Source organism: Dermacentor albipictus, chromosome 6, assembly GCF_038994185.2.
Source record: "Dermacentor albipictus isolate Rhodes 1998 colony chromosome 6, USDA_Dalb.pri_finalv2, whole genome shotgun sequence".
Classification (NCBI taxonomy): domain Eukaryota; kingdom Metazoa; phylum Arthropoda; class Arachnida; order Ixodida; family Ixodidae; genus Dermacentor; species Dermacentor albipictus.
In genome coordinates this window covers 42,178,518-42,199,637 of record NC_091826.1, presented here as the reverse complement: position 1 = coordinate 42,199,637, position 21,120 = coordinate 42,178,518, and the positions used below count along the sequence as shown (strand labels likewise).

General features: G+C 44.5%; 3 protein-coding genes across 8 annotated transcripts in view; 1 reads left to right on the top strand and 2 right to left on the bottom strand.

The window, feature by feature from the left end:
* Positions 1-21,120, bottom strand: part of LOC135920722 (adhesion G protein-coupled receptor E1-like) — a 506,714-nt gene that overhangs the window by 4,193 nt on the left and 481,401 nt on the right. The window lies entirely within an intron of this gene.
* LOC135920761 (uncharacterized) overlaps positions 1-21,120 on the bottom strand; it is a 172,026-nt gene that overhangs the window by 30,066 nt on the left and 120,840 nt on the right. The gene's annotated exons all lie outside the window — the stretch shown is intronic.
* On the top strand, positions 1,602-15,682 carry LOC135920751 (uncharacterized). 2 transcript variants are annotated; one of them, XR_010570297.1, is made up of 7 exons: positions 1,602-1,759; positions 3,492-3,637; positions 4,506-4,589; positions 6,836-6,874; positions 8,388-8,438; positions 13,078-13,184; positions 15,537-15,682. XR_010570297.1 is itself a non-coding variant. In XM_065454991.1 (6 exons), exons 1-6 carry the CDS (start codon positions 1,675-1,677, stop codon positions 13,123-13,125), a joined length of 453 nt encoding a protein of 150 aa, XP_065311063.1. In that variant the 5' UTR covers positions 1,602-1,674; the 3' UTR covers positions 13,126-13,251. The 2 variants fall into 2 exon arrangements, 1 of the variants encoding a protein (XP_065311063.1); XM_065454991.1 differs by lacking the exon at positions 15,537-15,682 and having other exon boundaries at positions 13,078-13,251.

Below are 21,120 nucleotides of genomic sequence, written 5' to 3'. Positions count from 1 at the left end.
TTGCTCTCTTGGCTTCTCCACTGTGTAACTTCCAGTATGGTAGCGGAGACGAAAAGAGAGAGAAAGCCGGGTATCGGTGCGATAACTCTACTTATACTTTAAGGATAGGAAAATTATTTGCGGCATGATGTTCGTGGGACCACGCACTTTAATAGTGAGACCATTCCAAGATTAGTTAGAAAAGTGACGGAGGGCCCCTTTAACTAATACACCTACCTAAACTTTTGAAATAAAGACTCGCCTCCCAAAGATTGCCGAGGAAGAGCTATCATAAACAAAATATAAACATTGGAAATATCAGTAAACCTTTATTAATGCATAAAAAATGGATACGACTATTATAAAATGCCAAAATCTAGCCACAATAGGTGGGAACAGCTGCTACCACCGTTATATGTCCCCAATTTGTTTCGCATCGTCATGCTGAAATAGTTCAATTAGAATATACTTGACATTGATTCCAAGGCTTGTTGTGTTTTCAGATTAGATTTTTGAATGCCTGTTTTTGAGATTTTTTTTATTTGACGCCTTAAAATATCTTAAATATTCGACGTGCTTAGAAACTACACGTAAAAGACTGGGAATGACGTAGGAAGCCTGCTGCCCCCGGCCGTTTGTTTACAAGTTACAGCCGTGCGTGAAATATTTACAAACAATTCAGTAAGAGGAGTGCTTAGTGCGGCAAGCCAGAGAAAAAACACAAGTTATTTAGCGTAGAGATGGAAAAAAACGCGCATTTTCTTTTTTTTTTTATTGCGAAGGTCATTTTAAATAGCTGGCGGCACTCTTTCCTCTATCACCATGAAGAAAGGCGCACGCGATAATGCCAATAAAAGCAACAAAACCAAGTCCACTTAACTACGTGTCTTGCAGTTTGAAATCTGTCGAGCAGGCTTTTATTAGCTGAAGTCCGCGAACCGCTTGCATCAGTTTGTTCACCAGAAGTGTTTACCACCGATTCGATGCAGGTGCAATCTTTTTGTCTCGTCAATTCATTGCATGCTAGCCCCATGCTCATGACGTTTTCCTCAAGTCTGTCACTCAAGCACACATTGCACGGCACATACGCAAGTTAGGTCTGCTTCCTCGTTATTTTCTGCGTTCCAATGATGGACGTGCGAAAAATCGATGCTTGCGCAAGTTTCAAGTCCCTCTCTCCTCATAATATTCAGTCATGGCTCACATCTCTTGAGAGAAAAAAGGGGACGCCCCTTTCGAGCACCCATCTGAGAGATGCGACACCAACGGCTGACCCGAACGAGCAGGCGCTTCCTATCAGGAAGCCATTAGCAAACTGGTTTTGCGTGCAAAGCCTTACGTTCGAGAAAGCGAGTGAGCGTTACCTGGCGCGACCAGCTTCCTCGTGCGATTGAAGCCAAACAAAAGGGGCGACGGCGGGGAGTCGACGGAGTGCTATTGCAGACCTTGGCGGCGTTTCAACCTTTCCTTTATTCTTGCCTTCAAACTGCTCCCTCACTCAAAGAGTCGTTTGCGCCGCGAAGTTTATAAACACTCTCGAGAAGTGCCTTTGAGCCACGTCGCAAGGACACCAGCGTCATCGAGCTGATGGCCTGGCGATGTTGGTGAGAGTATATAAGAGCGTGATCGCGACAATACGGTTAGACACATCTGATCCTTCGTCAGATACGCGCACCTTCTTGTCATTTCAATCGAATGCACTTAAGCGGAGCTAGAATGAAGACCGGTTTTGTGCTGTGTTTCTGCCTTGGCATCGTCTGCCTGGTAGCCGCCGACGAGGGTGAGTTTGCTGACTTGAGGTTGCGCACCGGAACATGGCATAGTTTCTGGCGGAGATGATAGCAATTTAAGTGAAGACACGAACAACACAGAATTCACAAACCCAGGAATATAGAGTCTCAAAACGTCGTTGCATTGGCTTTTGTGTTCTGAACTAGAATTTTACAATCTTGCATACAACATTATCGTCACCCGCCAGCTCAATTACTCAAGCAAATTACTCTTTTTAATTTTATTATTATTTGAATACTCTTTCATTTTTTACAATTTATTTTGCACAAACAGCACTGAGAAAAAGAACGACGCGCAAGCAAACAAGATTTAGTTAGGTTTCTGCCCTTAAGTACCTGTGTGACGGAGACTTCTGTTCTTTGATGAGCTTTTCAATTTTTAATATTATCGGTTTCTACAAAAAAAGGGGGGGGGGCAACAATCCCAACTGTTGCTTTTGAAAAGTTTGTTCTATGAAGTTACATATTCAGTTTACATTCACCAACATAGCATTCAAATTTTTTGTATAGATATTACTAGCTAGTTGAAATCTTTCTTGAAACGCCATGTGCCTAAATTGATACTATGCGAAGACACTCTAATCTGATGCACGAAGGCTGCAAACGACAAATGTAGCGTGGAAGGAACGCACCATTTCCATGAAATGTTCATATTAGCACGGTTCTCTGATACATGAATAGAAGCAGTTTGATGGCGTGATCAAATGCTTGCTGTTTTGGTTTCGTATATATTTTGTCTGCATCTTCTAAATCAAAAGACTTACGCCTGGTTAAATTAGGGAGAGGGAAATGTTATAGCACAAAACACAACGTTTTACACAATGTAACTAGTGTGTAAAAAATCGTGGCCGACGAAGCCTCTATGAAAAAAAGAAAATTAAAAATAAACACGTGGTTCTAATAAAGCAAACGTAACAATTGACACATATTCCGAATACTTCCGCCCAGTGAAGTAACTGTTGCTAAACTTAGGTTCTGCCAACAGTGATAAACTGCATGGTGCTTCCGGTAAGAACGCCAAAGCTCCGTTACTGTATTAGGAGGTAAAGCACGCTCATAGCTCAGAAATTTTCAGTGAGGTACAATATTTTACGTTGATAGCATATACAGTCAACAAACACGCCGTGAGAACTTTCTTTATGAATTCCTCTACTCGTATAGCAGATACCTTTGCGGAAATACCAAGATGTATGTCACTACAAGCTTCCTTAGAAAAATATTTCAACAGAATATTTGACTACCTGATTTTGTGTGCTTGTGTGCTCAAGCAATATAATAAGACAGCCTTAGGGTGTGTTAAAGTTCCATGCTTCAGAATCGCGTTGCAAACCAGTTACAAAAGCAACGTTAACTTATTGGAAAAGCCTTTATCAAGACGCGTTTCTTTCATTATCAAAACCTGATTCTCTAATGACTGCTTGTGACGTTGAAAAAGTTCGTCATGCTGGAAATAGTAATCTGTCTCTTCCCAGGCTTTAGCGCAATTCCTTGTCGCTCATTTCAACGTCGCCATTGACTATATAGAATGTTCGTAGTTGACAGGGCCGCAATACTTCATTACGTTGACTGGTTGCTGCCCAAAACAATTTCACCTTGACCGCACTCACCCTTGCCGAAACAGTGAAATCAACGGCATGAGTCTCCCGTTTTGTGAATTTGTTTCACAGCTGTTGTCGTCAGCTACGGTCAACAACTACATTCCCGTGCGTGATATTCTTGCAGCCGAAGATGTGGCAAAGCTCATTGAGCAGAACGTTCGCGAAAACGCTGGAAGTGATGAACTTGCGGAGAGACTACTGGCAACATCGAAGCTCATTCAGGAATGCGCCGCAGAACACAAGGAAGATGGCATCGCACTGCTTAAAAAGGTAAGTCAACGTGTAAAAAAGTACTCGCACGTTTTTCTTCTTCTAAACTGCGCTGCATAGCTTATCACAGAATTGAGGACAATCACAGGTATGCCTAGGTGGTAAGGTGAATCTTACCGCATCCAATGTGACAGCAATGAAATAGCACAACTAGGGACGACCGCCTACACCGCAGCCTTGGCAAATTGCCATTGACGATACTCGACAGACAAAGTACATTTCACCAGGTAAACAAAAGGCAAAACTAATTTACACATTGATTATCCACAGAGCAATAAGATAGCGATTTGGGCAAGCAGGCCAAGTCAACGAAATAGATCTAAACACAAGCAAGAAACGACCATTAGCAGCACCTACCTGATAAAATAGCTAGGGTCAAGAATTCACGCAGTTAATTGGCGAAGCAAAACACAACATTTACCTGCGAAGTTAAAAAAGTGTAAAGGTATAATTCAGGCAGTTCTGCCACTCAAATTTCAGTCCGAACGTCTGAATTCTCCGTTTGAAGATAATGGATACCTGTTAGGCTTCCAAAAGAAAGCGAAGTTAACAAGGCAAGAAATCTGTCAAAATGTCTTTCTTGGCATCATAGAGCTCTCTGCTGTGATTAGTTACACTCCATCGAGCGCATCCACGGGCTTTGATCTAGTACGTCAGGGCCCGTTCCGACTCAGCCTCCCTTGCCACAATAAAGAAGCACTTTTAACCGAAACATTATCAAACGTTTACATATTTGAGCCTGTGAAATAAAGCATTTTGGATTTATGGATTTCTTATCCGAATCTATCACGAGGAGCGCGGAAGTGATCATTATGAGGTCACCTATTGGCAAGGGCGAGTGATAATTATTCCAACTTTTTTCTTTCAGTTCACTGTGCCCGTATCTAAAGAGGGAACGCGATGCGTCGCAACTAAATCTGGAATCACAGACGCCGCTGAAAGAGACGCTGCTGTAAGTATAAATTTGATGAGTCACCGACTGACTGTCTGAGTTAAATGACGGACGGATGGAACGGCAAAGATGATACTGACCTATGTGAGGTATCATCAACTTCTGGAGAAAAAAATGGCTGTGGCTTAGCTAAGGTTAAGCCCAGGATGCGAAGCATACTGGCATTTATTTTAACGCAGCAGCGTTAAGTAGCTCGTGTCGCAGAAAAGCCGGTGTCGTCGGCGTCGGCTCAGGCGTGCCGCGCTTGCTCAGGCGCACATTTTGTTGTCGCGCCGAACGCTGCGTTGCTCGATGCTCACCGCGTCCGATGCGGGGGGCGACGCCGCGAGCGACGGCGCGAGTTGGAGACCCGTTTCTCCTCTGTCGTGACGTCACGGTGTCATGGGGTATTGAAGGCGACACCGCCGCGCCTGAGGAGCTGGGTTGAGCTCTAGTAATATGCTTCGCATAAAACAAAAGCTTTACTGCGCGCAAATGTGTAAGCTAAGCAGCACGCTCACTTTGTTTTTTTTGTTTTGTTTTGTTTTGGCGTGTCCGGAAATTCCGACAACATGACGTACGAAAAGATATCCAAGTGGGAATCAAGTGCTTATCTAGTGCGCAGGTAATTACAGATAAACACGACACGGCTTTACGTCGGTCTCATGCCGCTCAGTGCGATACCCCAGGGCATCCTTACCTAAATAGGGCCACACCCTTGCAAAACCTGGCGCTGTTAGTTGACCGTGGGGCCACCGATTTCATTTGATTTCCTTCGACGAGAGTATAGTGTACACACAAGAGTATGCTGGCCCAGAATCGGATGGTACTCAATAAAGCATACACGAGGTACTGTGGCGTAAACTACAGACTCTCACTTTTCTATCTCCTGCCTTACGTCACAAAATTCACCCGGGAACATACCCTACTTCAGCCTGCAAGTTTTGTCCTGCCAGCAGAGTGGACCTTAACCACATTATGTGGCAATGCAAGAACCACTCCCCTCCCCCTAACCTTTGTAGAGCTTTTGGAAGTAGTAGGGAGTAGTAGTAGGGACAAGTAGTAGGGAGCTGTGGGAGGCTGCCATGCGCAGCTACAACCCCGAACTTCAGGAAGCTATCCTGAGGTGGGCTGAGGTGGTAGAGGAGGCCTACCGCGAGTAGGATAACCTCCCTCGCCTTCTTCCCGCACTTCCTTTCCCTTTAGGATGGGATAAATAAAGTTGTCCCTCTCTCTCTCTCAGTAACGGCAACTTCGCGCAGGGGTCGCTACGAACGCCTACCTCGCGTCTCCTGCTTGCTAATGTGCGGACACCATTAGCGCGTTGCTACATCACGCTTCTGATTGCCGAGGAGAGTGTCTTAGAGAAAGAGTTCATAGGACACACTTCGGTGGCAAAAGAGTTCCTTTTTGCTTCTTAATGATTGAGGAGGGGAGGAGGGCAGTTAATTTTTTTTTCCAGACCGCGGGAGATTCCTTGACCGTATCCAGAATTTAGGCTACTCATAATCGCTGTTCGTCGTAGTTCAAGTCAAAGACTCAATGGAGCAATTCTTTTGTGGGCCATTTCGACGCAATGGCCGGGTTCCTTTGCGCAAAGGTCGATGTCACTTGCAGTGAAGTTACAAACGAAGAGCGAGCATTGATGGTTCTACAGCCGCTAGGTGAAAAATTACAAGAGCTTTGATGGTGACACCCGTTTTATGAACAACCGTTCTGACTTTAAATATATGTTGTGGGCTACCATCGATAGGTCGGATGTGACGTCATCATCACGATGCACTGTAGTCACCAACGTTGGTTCATGGAAACGCAATTACCACTTTGTATTTTTTTAATGTGGGGTAACGAGCTTGCGGGAGCATTTATCCTAATCATTAAGAACCTCGCCAGATCTAGATTCGTCATTATACAACAAGAAGTCGGAGATTCGATGTAGTTGTCGTAAGTGCTTTCCAAGGTTCAGTTAGAACCTAATACCAGGGTTTTGACATTCTGCGTTGCAGCGGCATTATTGTTCACAACTGCGCAGTCTGCACTTAAAATTACATATATGGTGCTCTCCGTAAAGAGAAGTAAAGTTATATCGTAGGCGCTTGCTGGACTGCTTGACAAAGTAAGGCTTGAAATAAAGTCAAAAGTTGGCATAGGAGCAGCTTTGGAATTTTTTCCGAGGCCATGATTAGCAATTCGACGTTCGGTCGGTGGTAGTAATTCACGCTTCCCACGATGGTATTTTGTTCGTTTACCTATACATTTTTTTTCAGGAGAAAGAATGCTGGCGGGAAGCTTCAAAACGTCAGAAGGTATGTTGCTTGCCGGTATACCGATAAATCCTGCATAACTACACTTAGCTGGCACATACAAGATAAAAAGCGCCCCACACGATAACACGAAATGTCTTGTTTTACTCGAGCGTCAGCTCTAGCTCTGCAACCAGCAAGTGTTGCAAACCATAATATATGCGGTAACTCAGGAGTTTATTAACCACAAAGGAATCGATAATACGAATCTCCTGATTCACGAAAAGGAAAAAAAAGCACAATCGTATTATCTCTACAGAAACTATCTGATCGAAGTCAGCCTACTTCATCTGCCGCGACCGTCTCCTTAATCCTTAAATTTATCACAGGAGCGACTGACACGATGGAACTAATTGTTTAGCTCCTCCACTCGTTTATATTGTACGACAGTCACAATCAGCTCGTTATTGTTGTTTCGTTCGGATTTGTTTGCTTTTTTTATATAGCGAGAGTAAATGCCCCAGGGCATACATGGGTACGGGCTGCGGGCAAATATTGATGATTAAATGAATGAAAAAAGATTTCTGAATCTAATGAAGTCCAGGAGGGATTAATAATGCGGTCCATGCGTCCAACCGCTTTAGTGGCTACGATTATGCGGCGAAAGTCCCGCTGCAGTGAGGTGCCGGAGCCTCGTTGGTTTCAACACAGGGCAAACCACAGCAGGTGGGGAAACCCACAGCATGTCGGCTTCAGCACTGCGGGACTTGCTGAAGCCGACAGTTTTATTGTTGCCTTAAATGAAAGAAACGTATGCCGTGCGACTGACTGAATTCTTTTTAGACTATACTTAGGTTCGATTCCTAGAACACAGTTCAGTTATAAGCCACTGAAGTTAGGAAAATAGGTATGCGATGGCACTTGCTAGAAAATCAGCAAAATATACCAGGAGGTACTACCCTCAGCGTGCATAATAAACAACACAACTCTTTCATTCGACTTCTGCACGTGCTATGACACCTCTGCGGGACCATCGATACCGTACGTTACCTAGAATATAGAGTGACCGCGATCAACCAATATTGTAGCAGGCGCGATAGGGCATTACCCAAAGAGACGTCTTCGTATGAAATATACAAAGGGAAGCCTAATACAAGGTAAAAAAAAAAACCGGGCACAGCGACTTGATAACGAAAGACTAGCCATGTACAAAAATATCTCAGTTTGAAGCATCCACCAGAGTATCCTGACAAATAGCTCGAATGCAGGGTATGCAGGGCAATTCACCTATGCATTTGTGACATAATAGAAAACCTGTCGAGAAGCATAAGCACCGTCATGCCACTGAGAAATGTCTACTAACATGTCTTAGCACCCATTCAAGATTAGCTCAATTTCTTCGTTGTCATTTCTATTCCGAAAAGGAATAGCTTTCAGGTACTATTTTCGATGCGGTAGCTTCTGCATTGTATTCTGGGGCAATAATAAATAATACCTTAATAAATTCCTTTGCACATGGTTGGGTTTTTTTTAGCGATCAGGATTAATATTTGTATTTCATATACTTGCCCTGCAGGAAGCAACTCCACTAACGGAGAAAGAAACTGTCATCTACGACGCCATCAAGGTAGGTGCACCAGAAAACAATGCCTTACAGTACACTCTAGATGTGTCATCCAGTGTTTTCATCCATCTTTGAAATGTTGTCATCATTAATTTGGCCCTTCTTATGCGCATACGTGCTGTAATGTCCCCTTGGGACCCTTGTGGTATAAATAAATAAAAACAAATAAATATGTTACTAAATGAATAAATTAATAAATACTTGCACTCGAAAAGCACTATAAAAATTTCATATTTCGTATTTTGGTCCTGTCGTCTTATGTCCTGTTGTCTGACGTATGCATTCTTACATACTGTAGTGCATGATTACGTCGAAGGCGCCAAATTAAACAACGGACGAAGGAAGGCAACATGGGACAACCACATAGGCACTTCCTTCCTCCCTTGTTTTATTCGGCGCCTTCCTTGTCATCATGTGTAACCAGCTCGCCCACCAGCACGTGCTCACTGTAGTGCATAATTATTTTTCATTATCAAAGTGCCTCCACTAGACTTGACGATAACCACTCACAGAAGCAAAGATCTCGAGAGCCTGGCCTCACAATTCACTGGCCCAGAAAGTAGTTCGACCACTTCTCCACTACCTGAAGGCCACAGACTTGAGAGCCCGACTGTAGAGATCCTGCAGCCAACTTAGTGCATGTGCAAGTGCGATATAGACTCCCGTTTTCTCTCTCTCTATTTCACTCCCCCATCTCCCTCCCAACGTGTACGACAGCAAACTGGACTCAGTGTGGTTAATCTCCCTGCCTATCCTTCATTCCTTCTCTTTTTACTATAAAAGACACAGATCTCTATAAGGTTAAAGAAATTTCGATTGCGATAGCAATTATATCAACACTGAAAGATATTTTTCACCGTCGGCGTCGCCGTGCGGTTTCACATCAAGTCCAAGTGCGATAAGATCGCGGCCGCGCTCCATCAACACCACCTAGATAGCAGAAGGCCTGTGCACTCCTGTCCATGACGTCATGCTACCTGGCCCGACCGCCATAGAATCTAATGGGGATGCTCCCGAGTAAGCAACAGTGACTTTGACGCCACCGCTTTCGTCACGCCAGCCTTGGCAATAGAAATTTCGGGCCAAGTAGCTTGACGTCATGGAGTGTAGTGAACAGGCCTTGTGCTATCTAGGTGGTGTTGGCTCCATACGCTGTAGGTGCGAGGGAGAGCATGCGAAGGTGACCCGAGAAACATAGGGGCATGGCACGGTGGTGCGCGCGCAGCGGATGAAAGCAGGGAGGTTGCGCGCCGACTTATCACGCGGGCTCAAGGCCGGGGGCGAGGGGAAGCGGGGAGATGTGCGCGCACTAGCTAGGAAAGGGTAGCGCGCCTCTGCGCTTCTAGTCCGGTCGCGGCTGTGCGTGGCGCCGCTGAGCGTGGCCCCGCGCGCGGCATAGCTGATAGCTTCGTGCGCGTTGTGTCCTCGCGCGCCTAGGTCGCGTTGAGGCCACAGGTAGCACGAAGGAAAATTCGCTCGCCACTGCTGCCACTTTCATCACCCCAGCGTAGTGACCGCGAGTGTCCGCGGTCATCGTGTGAGGTGCGTTCATGTTTGCGTGTGCGAGCCTGGCAGCGGGCTTGTCAATTTAGTTAGTAAGCGAATTGTTACAGCAGCCTATGCAGCTGATAGAATTGCCAATTTTACTGTGTACAGCTTTCTAATAGTTTGCTGTCGCAATCAATGTTTCGCCTGCTGGGACGTCACTGCGACACTTTTAGTGAGAAGAAAGCAGTAAGCAAAAAAAGAAGCTTTTAGAACCGGAGTTTCGAACGTAAACCTATACCCATCGAAATTCGGCATAATATGACTGCGTCCAACAGAATGTGCCTTTACTCGTTCATTTTGTCCGCGACCTTTAGTGTGAAGCTGTGTCTACGCTGATCACACTAAGAACGTCGATAGTGATGGGGCACTCTCACTCTTCATCGAGAAATGGCTAAACAGTTAAAGGGCCCCTGAAACGGTTCGGACAAATTTTGTAGGCGCGTAGGGTACAGCTTAAGTAGAACATTCGCACCACAATTTAAGTGAAGCGTTACGTATTAATGGAGCTGCAAGCGATTAGAAGTTACCCTCCTCCCTAGCTATGCTTTTCCTCCTCAACTCGCTCGCCGAGCGAGCGGCGCTAAGCTCCGCCTTCACTGGTTCAGCGTCACGATGCGACGTCACATCATTCACTTCCGGTTGTTTAGGAGCACGCCCCCTCCCACGCGAGACCTCTCCGCTAGCCGCTTGGCCGTCGACCGAGAGCTATCGAAGCAGCGTGCGTTGCGAGCATTCTGTCGTAGCGCCGAACGTGTCCGGTACTCCGCTAAAAACAGGCAAGCTGGTCATTTCGGCAAATGACTGGAGGCATAAACTCAAGCTGATGAAGGAACTTTAGCCTAGACGTACGTGAGCAGCCTGATCGGTCTGCATGGTCCAGACACTTGCTGGCGCAGCGCTTAACCAGTCAAACAAAGCGCTAATATTGCTCTAACCAAGTGTAAAGCATTTTAAACATTTATAAATCAACGTGTTGATGATTACACTCCTGCGAAAAATACACACCAGCAGCAAAGAATACACTTCGTTGCTGCTACTGTGTATGGTTGAGCTCTGTGCCACCAGATGGCTGCACCGTGCAGACCGTTCACATTTGCCCTTCTGCTCATCTCGTGGCTCATCCCGGCACAGTCAAGCGGCTAGACCCTGTCCCCTTGCGCTTGCGTTTACCCTAATACTGGACTCGCGGTTTGCAGGTCGCTAGGTTTGCAGTCCACAAGGCAACAAAGTCGAATCATAGCGCTCACGAAAACAGAAACCGACACTGACGGCGGAGCTCTCGTCAAATACAGAGCACGTTGTAACACAAGCAGACGACACTTGCTGTGTGCCGGAAGTGCTTAAGTGTACTGAAAAACTGTTCTTGTGCATTCTCTTTGTTATTTTCTTGTTATAAAAACAAATTAACTAACATTCAAACTATTACGAACGTCATTTGTTTACCATAAAGTTGGAAAAATTATCGACCACGCGCCCTGGTCAGCCAATCAGATAGCTCGCCCATGTGACGTAATATGGGTTATTTGCATCATATGGGTAGGGGCGGCTTAAAATTCCGCCGCGCAGTGCGCTGCGATCGGCAGCGATGTGTATTTTTAAAACCTTATAATAAATTACACGCTTTACGCAGAGCACTTAGATACATCAATTAATGATCAGAAGAACCTACTCTAACGACTCAGTACGTTTGTAGAAAATCGCCAAAATCGTTTCAGGGTCCCTTTAAAATGCTCGTATTCTATAAACAATAGTATGTGAAGTACGGGTGCTTAGATTTTGCTTTGCAATATCTACTTAAGAAATTAAGAAAGTAAGACTTAACAGTGGCCGGGAGAGCTCTAATGGAGTCATCTACTGCCATTTTTGACGGTTGTATCCCGCTCTTTATACTTCTAAGCAGGCATACAATTTCTGTTTTCTCTGCAATATGGCTTCATGAATATTCGTGAATGAGTGCTCATTTAAAGAGCTTACCGATTTTTCGCGGCAGCCAGCATACCAAAACACCGACACCCGAGAAAGACAAATTTTCACGCAGCTATATTGAATGACACCACATTATCTTGCCCGCTTTGAAAAAAAATATGCTACACTTCTTGGAAGTTAGCTGACGCGTCAGTGTAACCTTATAACAATACACACAAGTTTACTGTTAAGCGTGTCTCATTTTACTCGGGCGAGTCTCGTCTTGCGGGGGGAGAGAAAGACTGGCCTGCCTACGCGACCACAGCAGGTTTATGGCATGAAAATGCGCCCCGCATTGTCGGACTTACAGTGCAGGCGCTGCCATTTCATTTGTATTGACCGCGCAAAAAAAAACGCTTATTTTAAATTGCCGTGGCCAAGGCGTTACTCTACTGAGATAGTTCTTTACATGCTTGAGCCGAGATGAGCTACGCCTAATCACCGATGGAAAAGAACCACATCGCCCAAAATTGGAGGTGGACGGCTCGTTCCTACAAAAATCTCGAGTGCTAAGAAAACACAGTGAAACCTGATCTGTTTAATGGTGACGCTCTGTTTACTCAGATTTCTACCATAAAAAATGAGCAATAGGGATGATTTTGAAGCTAACTTCGTGGATCTCACAGCCATCAACATATCCTGAAGATAGAAGCATCGTTTTCCTCACCTAACACTAAATTAAAATAAGTATTGTTGTCGGGATTGCTAAAACGACGATATTCTGATGAGGTAGGCCATAGTTTTGATTCTGATCGCGTGGTGTTTTTTAACGTGCACTAAACCTTCAGTGTACGAAAATTTTAGCATTTAGCCCCCACTAGAATACGACTTCGAGCTGGGCACCGCAATGCCATAGTGAAGGGGCTATCGCGGAGGGTCATCATTTAACGTGACCTGTTGCCATGAGTAGAAAAGCATTATTGGAAGTGTGTCATCTGCTGGTTCGAAATGGGCATTCGTCTTGCTGTAAAAACTCTCACAAAACCTTATGTTTCCTACGCATGCTTCCTGTTACACAAATGGAACGGTCCTACATGTGTCCACAAATATTCCCTCAGAAGCAATGGACGGGCGCCGGTAAAAAAAAGTTTCAAACTACTCCAATAACCTTCATATTCCATTATTTCAGGTTTGTTTTCTTGCGAAACTGGCTGCGCTGGATGCTAGCAAGCCTTGAAGAGCAGCAACAGCCCACAAGCGTTCACCAAGTTTAACTACTTGTACTGCTTGACCGAGGTGAATAAAGGGGGCCCTTGCGGTGTTTATCGCTTTTGAATGTACATTAAACACCATGAACCAGAAATTTCAGTGCAGTTCTAATTCTCTCCTCGTCCCTCACATTTACTGTCCCGTATTCATTAAGCTGTTTGATTCCTATTGTGATTTCGTGGAAGCAAGCACCAAGTTGCAGCTAGAGAGACAAGCATTTTTTTTTCGGATATTATAGTGGGGCATCATATTCGCAGGGTAAAAGACAGTATCGTTGAAGAATTAGCAGCCTGCCTTCGTACAGATTGAGCCGGTAACATGACATAAGTATTTACCGCCAGTGCACTACAGCGCGCAAATGAACACTTTTCGGAAAGAAGTGAGAGGTTTGAGAAAAACTGGCTGGGATGAAACATGGCGTAGACGCAAAAAAGAAGAAAAAAAACTGGTGCAATATGCTGGCGTCGTTCTCGCCTGTGAACAAGGCGCCCACGCGGCAGAATAGCGTCCTTCTCTGTTACATCCATACATTGGTCAGCGCAGCACTTCAGTTTTATCCACCCTTCGCACAACTTGCATAGCCTTGATCCGTGTGCCGCTGACACGTACCACTTTGTGGGGGAGGGGTAAGGAAACATAATTCTGGCGGAAATCATCTCTCGATGACGGTCGAAGTTAATGCGATTAGCACCGAGGCAGGGTATAGCGGCACGCCGTATTGCTACTACCGAAACGCGTCGGGCTTGAGGCGTGCATGAAACCTGGTTCCTCTGGCGCGTTTGCCTCAGAACACGCTGCGCAATCTAATGACATTGCCATGAAAGTTGCGCGTGTCGCCTGTGCGAATATGTATTTTAACGCGACAGCCTTAAGGAGCTCCTGTCCCAGAAAAGCCGGTGTCGTCGGCGTCGGGGTTGGTGCGGCGTCGGCGGTGTTGGCCGTGAGCGATAAATCCCGGGAGGCACTTCATGAATATTGAAGTTTTTCTTGTAGCTCAATAAACAAGAGGACGCACAAGAAAAAAAAACAGACAAACAGTTGTTGGAAGTTAGCGCCTGTGTGTGTCTGTTTTTCACTTCCGCGTCCTTGTGTTTCTTGCGCTACTAGAAAAAAACTTCAACATATTACACCGATGAGCCCAGCTATCTCCTCTTGTCAATATATATTCAGCCAAGGCTATTTTTGATAGTTACGTCGCGGTTTCAATTCAGCCTAGCACCGTAGAAATTAGAAGGATCTTCGTGTTTGTGTCATTTAACAGGCGGAACATACCAAACGATTCAAGTTGGCGCCAAAGCGGTTTATTTAAGAGCGGCACATACCCAGTAGAACACACCGAGTTACCACATTTTGCCTACAGGTTCCATTCAAATCCTGTTTCCTCAGCACATCAGCGTGGTGCTGTAGCCGTTTGACACCGGATTATCCAGCCACTCTAATTGCCCGAAATCCTGTCCAATAAAAGCGCGTGAAGTTCCCAAAGAATGCTAATCGCATTAAACAGGAACGCCTTCAAAGACAGATAGGGGTGCGTGCGGTTTGCTACCCTACGCAGGGGAAGGGAGTTAAGAGCAGAAAAAACATGAGGCTTTCGGATTTTTTGAACCCCGCAAGTGGACCACAGAAACCTCCATGCAGGCGAGTGCTGCAGCAAAAAAAGTAACGTAGTTACAGACTCGTTTCCAAGTGCCACGTGATTGGCGGACATAGTCGCTGCCAACCATACTAACACGTTCCCCGTGTTTCTTGCTCGGTTCGAAGGTACTTATGTGCAGCTTGTGTGCAATTATTATATCGGCTTTTGGAGGGTTTCCTTGTACGTACAAGTGTTTATGCAGCCTGACATCTTCAAAAGATGTCGCTACTAGGGCTGTAAGTGCCTTTCGTGTCTAAAGCTAAAATTCTCTGTTTACGAGATGCCAAAAAGTGTTCCTAGTTTGGTGTTTGTAGTCAACTTGCAAATAGGCTACCCGTGGACCCTTCCTGGGATTAACACATCAATATCGTGCTTAACAGCTATATTTCAATACAAGATTCTAAGAGTGACATAATTTCGTAATAAATAGAATAAAATGAAACATGTAAATTAAATGCGTAAAGAGTGAAGCAAAATGTATTGAACAAGAAAATGAAGAACAAGAAGAACAAGAAGTGAAGCGTAGAACACAAGCGATATGAAAGTGTATCCGGAAGCTATTAGAAACCTTGCGGAATCCCTACGAAAATGACGCATCACATTTCCCTACTTCATAGCATTAAGCCTAGTGAACTAAATAAACCAAAGGCAGTGCAGCTGCACAAGAGAGTTTCAATACCAAGTTTTACAAAGCTTATAGAGTCTGATTTCATTTCACAAACTGGTGTTCAATATTTTTCCAGGACTGCGTTCGCCCCAAACGGAAACAGTGAAGGCTTCAGACAACAGCACCTAGATGCAATTTGTTCGCTCACTCAAACCATATGGAACCACTTGAAGCAAAGAACTTCCTTCTGTTATTGTTCATCAATCGCAATAAATAAATTCACGCTGGACTTTTCACTCTCTTATTTTACAGCGGCCAATACCCGCACTCTAATATTTTCTTTAATAGCCAACGCGTTGTTCAAGCGCCACCTTACTTGACGTTCACTATGCACCATTGTTCATTATTATTGTGAAAATGAGACAGCCACCCAAACATACCAAATTGCTACAAAAGAAACCCATACGGGTCCCTCAAAAAAAAAAGCCTCGCAGTTGAATAAAAATTCGCCCTGGTCACGAACCCTGGACCAAAGCCTCTCCGGGCAGCCGTTCTACAATCTGAGCTAACCAGGCGGCTAGCAGATGGCAGGGCGAAGTCGAATTTGTGAACAACTCGAACCAAAGGTAAGAGTTTGACGTAACAGTTCTGCGGAAGCCCGCACTTGGAGAGGAGGAGCAGGAGGAGGAAAAACGTTTACTGAGCTCTAAAAAAATTTGATGAATATCGCGGAGTCAGATGGTGAGGGAGACGAATTCTGCACTTGGAGGCGTATATTTGTGGTGGTGAGCCTACGTAGACACCGTCAGTTGTGTGAGTGCATGATTCAGTCAAGACCGGACGCGGCATCAAGCAAATTAGCTGGAGATATATGTATAACGCTAAAAAAATAGCGTAGTTATTTATGTCTTGTCATGTGGCTGAGCTATTCGCCAAGATGGCGACAGCGGCAGCAGCGGCAGCGTCCAGGAGTGGTAGGAATGAAAACTTCGCATTAAAGGTTGAAAAAGAAAATTGACACTATTTCCCCCGACGAGGCTTAGGACATGCAACTCATCAATCAAGCACCGTTTTTTTTTGTTTTTTTTTGAAACTCGATATAACGAAATTGCGACTTCGAGTGAAGGTCGGCCTAAATTGAATTGCGTATAACAACGCAATGCCGGCATTGTAATGGATAGTAATTCGCGCGACTGCCTTTACCCTGCCGAGTAAACGCGTTTTCATTATATTTGACTTTTATATGTATGTGTGTATGCGTATATATATACTCTTCTGTATATAAAAGCATCATATCTGGTATTATGTATTCTTATTCTGATGAACTGTTATTTTCTGTTCCATACGTTTTTGTTCAACGGTTCGACATTCACGGCGAGGTCAAGCCCTGCCTTGAATATGGTGTCCGGGCCTCTGTCATGCTGCAGACCGCAGCTTTTAGCCCTGTCAGCCACAAAACTTGTTTTGGAAAATAAAGAATTTGAATTTGAGTTGGCATTCCATAGAGACGGTCGAGATGACAGCGTAGAGTCATAAAATATCGTGGCAAGGTTCCACAGCGTCGTTTGGATCAGTGCACTTGGCAGTTTTTTTGCAGAGGAAGGCCTGAGCCTTGTTACTTTATGTTGCACCGGCAATGATGATACCGAGATGTATATGTAACGGTGTCATACCTGCGCCTCATTTGACGAAGGAATCAGCAAACCTCACGGCCTGAATTTAAGGTAAGCAATAAAAAAAAGTTGGAACACAGTGGCATCGAAGGGCGTGAATTGCGGTACGCTTTCGAATACATTTATTTGCAATGGCAGGAAGCAGGAAAAGAGTGTATTTGTATCTGAGATGTGTTAAGTATTTTTAAAGCCACTATATCATGAAGTTCATTTGATGTGGATTGATCATGATATGGACATCAATAAAGCCACCATTTCGGAGAAACGCGGCTTACAGCCGCATTGTACACTCACTTCGAAAAGTTCGTATAAGCGTCATCAAACGAAAAAAGGTAGACGCTACGCCGACCACAATAAAATCAATGTTTTCAAAGAAAACAAGGTCATTCGCCGACCAGACGGACGGATCAGACTAAGCGGAAGGGTATCCCACTCAGGCCGGCTTCCTTTGAACCTTGTGAACCTTGCTTTTGCGTGAATCAACTATCGATGATTATTCTTAACTTCGATCTATTGCCGTGTTGAATTTACTGCCACCATGCTCGCATCCTCGCCATCTGTCTTCGAAAATTTCAAGACATATTTTCTTTTGCCTTTGAGTAGCCACCACACTGTCGAAACGATGGAAATCCACTTTCGCATCGGGGAACCGACTGAAAAAGTCTGGAAACAGAACGACGAAAACTAGCCTCGCAAGGTGCTACAGGAAGGGCAAGGTTCAAAAGAAGCCGATCTGGTCGGGATACCCGTCCCCTCAGTCTGATCCGACCATCTGGTCGGCGAATGACCTTGTTTTCTTGGAAAAGATTTATTTTGTTGTGTTCCGCGTACCGCCTACCTTTTTCCGTTTGATGACGTTTACATGAACTTTTCAAAGTGAGTGCGCAGTGTGGCTATAGGCCTCGCGCTGCTTCGACACGGTGGCTCCATTGATGTGTTTCTGCGATCCAGCACAACGTCATAAGGAAACGAAATATTACAAGCTCTCCCTTGGAGGCTCTACTTCCGATATCATTCCGGACGCTGGAACCATTCACAAGCGTTGCACATTTTTACACCAATACCATAACCATCGTGTCCCCTGTACGAACCGTGATAATATATTGCTTTCACATTATTTTTCTTATTTTTCTTCCGACCTCCTCTCCTTATGGCATTTGCCTTTGATCCCCTTCTCTGTGCAGAGTACCACGTATATGTGCTTACACTTGCGGCACAGGATGCTTTCTAGCTCACTAAAGAGCTTTCTCTCTCTCTCTTTCTCTCTGTTTGATTGGTACGGCCCCGTTCTTGCGTCGCAAATGAGGCCTATACGAGCATCACTACGTCATGCTTCGTCTTTGGCATGTTTCAGACCAGTACTGCCGCGATCTCAGACGCCGATTTCTCTTAATGGCTGGTAGACACCACCAATAGTCTCCACGCGCTAAGAAGAAGCGTTACGGTCTTTTTTCCACGGTCCGATGTTGCGCATCGAATGTCTCCGTAAACGCAGGAGGGAACAGCATCAGTCACAGATGACTGCAAGCACGCAAAGATGTACGCGGTAACAGAGTTTCAGGGATTCCCAAACGAATCGCCTTATTCGTATTTCGTAAGCATACGTGTATTCCGCAAGTTATTTGGAAATTAATATTATTTTTATTTCTTGCTGCAAAATTTTCAAACAAAGCAGGAATGGGTGAAGACAGCGCGCTCTCGTTGTATTGTTTAGTAATAATCTGAATATCTGCCATCAAAGAAAAAGAATTATGTGCTTTCGTGTAAATGGTAACTTACATGCATCACACTTTTTATGGAGCGAGGTAAACAGTGAATATAAGTAAATAGGCAACACGCATTTGTCTGGAATTAAACAAACATCTGAATCAAAAAAGGAGTTGCAAAAATTACAAGTCACAGTTAGCATCAGAAGATTCGACGCTATAGGTAACACAGTTACAAACACTTGCTTGCTGCTTTATCGTGATAGTTAAGCAGGTTACTCCTTCTCGCTTTGTTTAAGAAAAGCGCGCTTTAAGTTAAACGCAACATCTCACATTGATTACAAGAAGGCCTTCCGCAACGAAACCCTTTCACTGAAATCTCGTCGGTGGCACTACGTCATTGCACTCGTGACGAGAGTATCAATTCAACACAATGAATATTGCATTTCTTTATCGACGGCTTAGCTAAATTATTGCGTTATTTTTACGACCGAACTTACCCCGCCCCCACCCACTTCCACTTAATTCAATCACGAAACCTTGACCTGCTGGCGTTTTGCCCATTCGTCCGAAGGAGGTAAACAAAACTATTTGATGAAAAAGAAGGCAAGCGAAAACAAGATGGTGCTGTTCACTGGTTCCGAATATTACTGCTGCTGTAAATGAGTTAGGAGCCAAAAGAATTGCTGAATTTCCTGATTTATTTTAACGGATTTGCACTTTTTTCTGCTATTAGCCAAGGATCATCGTCTAAAATAAAAGCACATGCAGATTTTCAATAAATCGATTACAGGTAAGTATAGGTAAGTATATGTAAGTTAAAGCGATTAGCTCGCTTTGACTGGAACGCGCCAGAACTTCCTCAGATCCTCGAAAATTTGTAAAGGAGCTCGACAGTCAAATGCCATCCTAAAGTATGTATACACTCAAGCAAAGGTCTGTTTTTTAATATATTTTGAACAAAAGTTGAGGTGTAGTTATTACACCGCTTCAAGATCGCACTCTTGTTCTATATATTACGCTGTGGCAGTGAAAGCACTCGGCTTAATAAACGAAATTTCCCTGCGATGCTCGACTTAAGGAAGATAATTTCGCTACACTGTGCAGGAGTCAATATAATGGTCGAAATAAGAGACACCGGCACATAGAGAAACATTTATCATGAGGGTGCGGCGAATCAGTAAGGCTAAACTGAGAATTTGTTTCTTTCTTTTTGAGAAGGCAAGCACTGCGACCTTTTTTATTTTAGGCATTTATTTTAGTTGCAGGAAATTAATTAGAGAACCCATCCCTATTTCTTTGATCTTTTATTTCTTCAAGAAATCGAGGCGTGCACATGAGAGGAAACTCTACTGAAAGATATTTTCATATTAATTCGAAGCATACTGATCTAAATTTGTTGTTGTGGTTTTTATTAGGCGAAAATAGCATACAACTATAGGGTATATTCCACAGAGGAGGTAATGCACATTGGCTGTATCTCGAAGCAGGAAGCACAAAATGCACATTATTCCTTTCAGTAACAAATGGTTGATGGATTCAATTTCAGGAGAGGAACAAGTGAATGGTGACCCTACGGTCCAGAGAAGGTATTCAGTGCCGCCATTAAGCAATGAAACTCGAGTGCGCAAATTGACAACACGGCAACCGCCGAAGTTAGTAGCGTTGCTGACGTTATCTCTCGTAGAAACGTTGGAGGTCAATATGGTAGGAGCCTTGGCTATTTTCAACTTCTGCTAGAGAACGTTAACTCCATTAGGTCATTCTCGCCATTTAATATGATTTCAGGTGTCTTCACTCCAATAAGCAAAATCCATAGCGAAGTTTTTTTGTTGACAGCTTAAAACGAAGCTCTGTCTTCCAGCCCCTACCACCCACCTTCGGCGTACTGCTTGCTGGCTGTTGGTTGTTTGCCGCTGTCTGCTGTTTTTCTGAGCATACAACAACTTGGGTGATTGAATATGTGCCATTAGATAGAGGCGGCTGGGTTGAGCTGACAACTTGTGCTGCTGGGTGTGTGCCATTCGCTATGCGCCCGAGTAGACACTTCAGGACAATGTGGCATGTGTCCACAGTTATAACTTTGCGCGACGGGTAATGTGGAGCGGGATACGGCCAATCCACCAGTATGGGCATGTGCCACTACGGGTAGGCGCAAGAATGCACAAGCTGAACAACATGCAAGAAATGAAGTCGACCGCAGGAAAACTTAAGAACTTGGCTACAGAGTAGTGAAGCGGGCAACAAAAGGTGACGCGAATGTGGCGAGGATTGAAGGGAACACAGTGGGACCAGAGTCGACATAGAGCGAGGTGGACTAGCTGCATGCAATGAAAAAGGC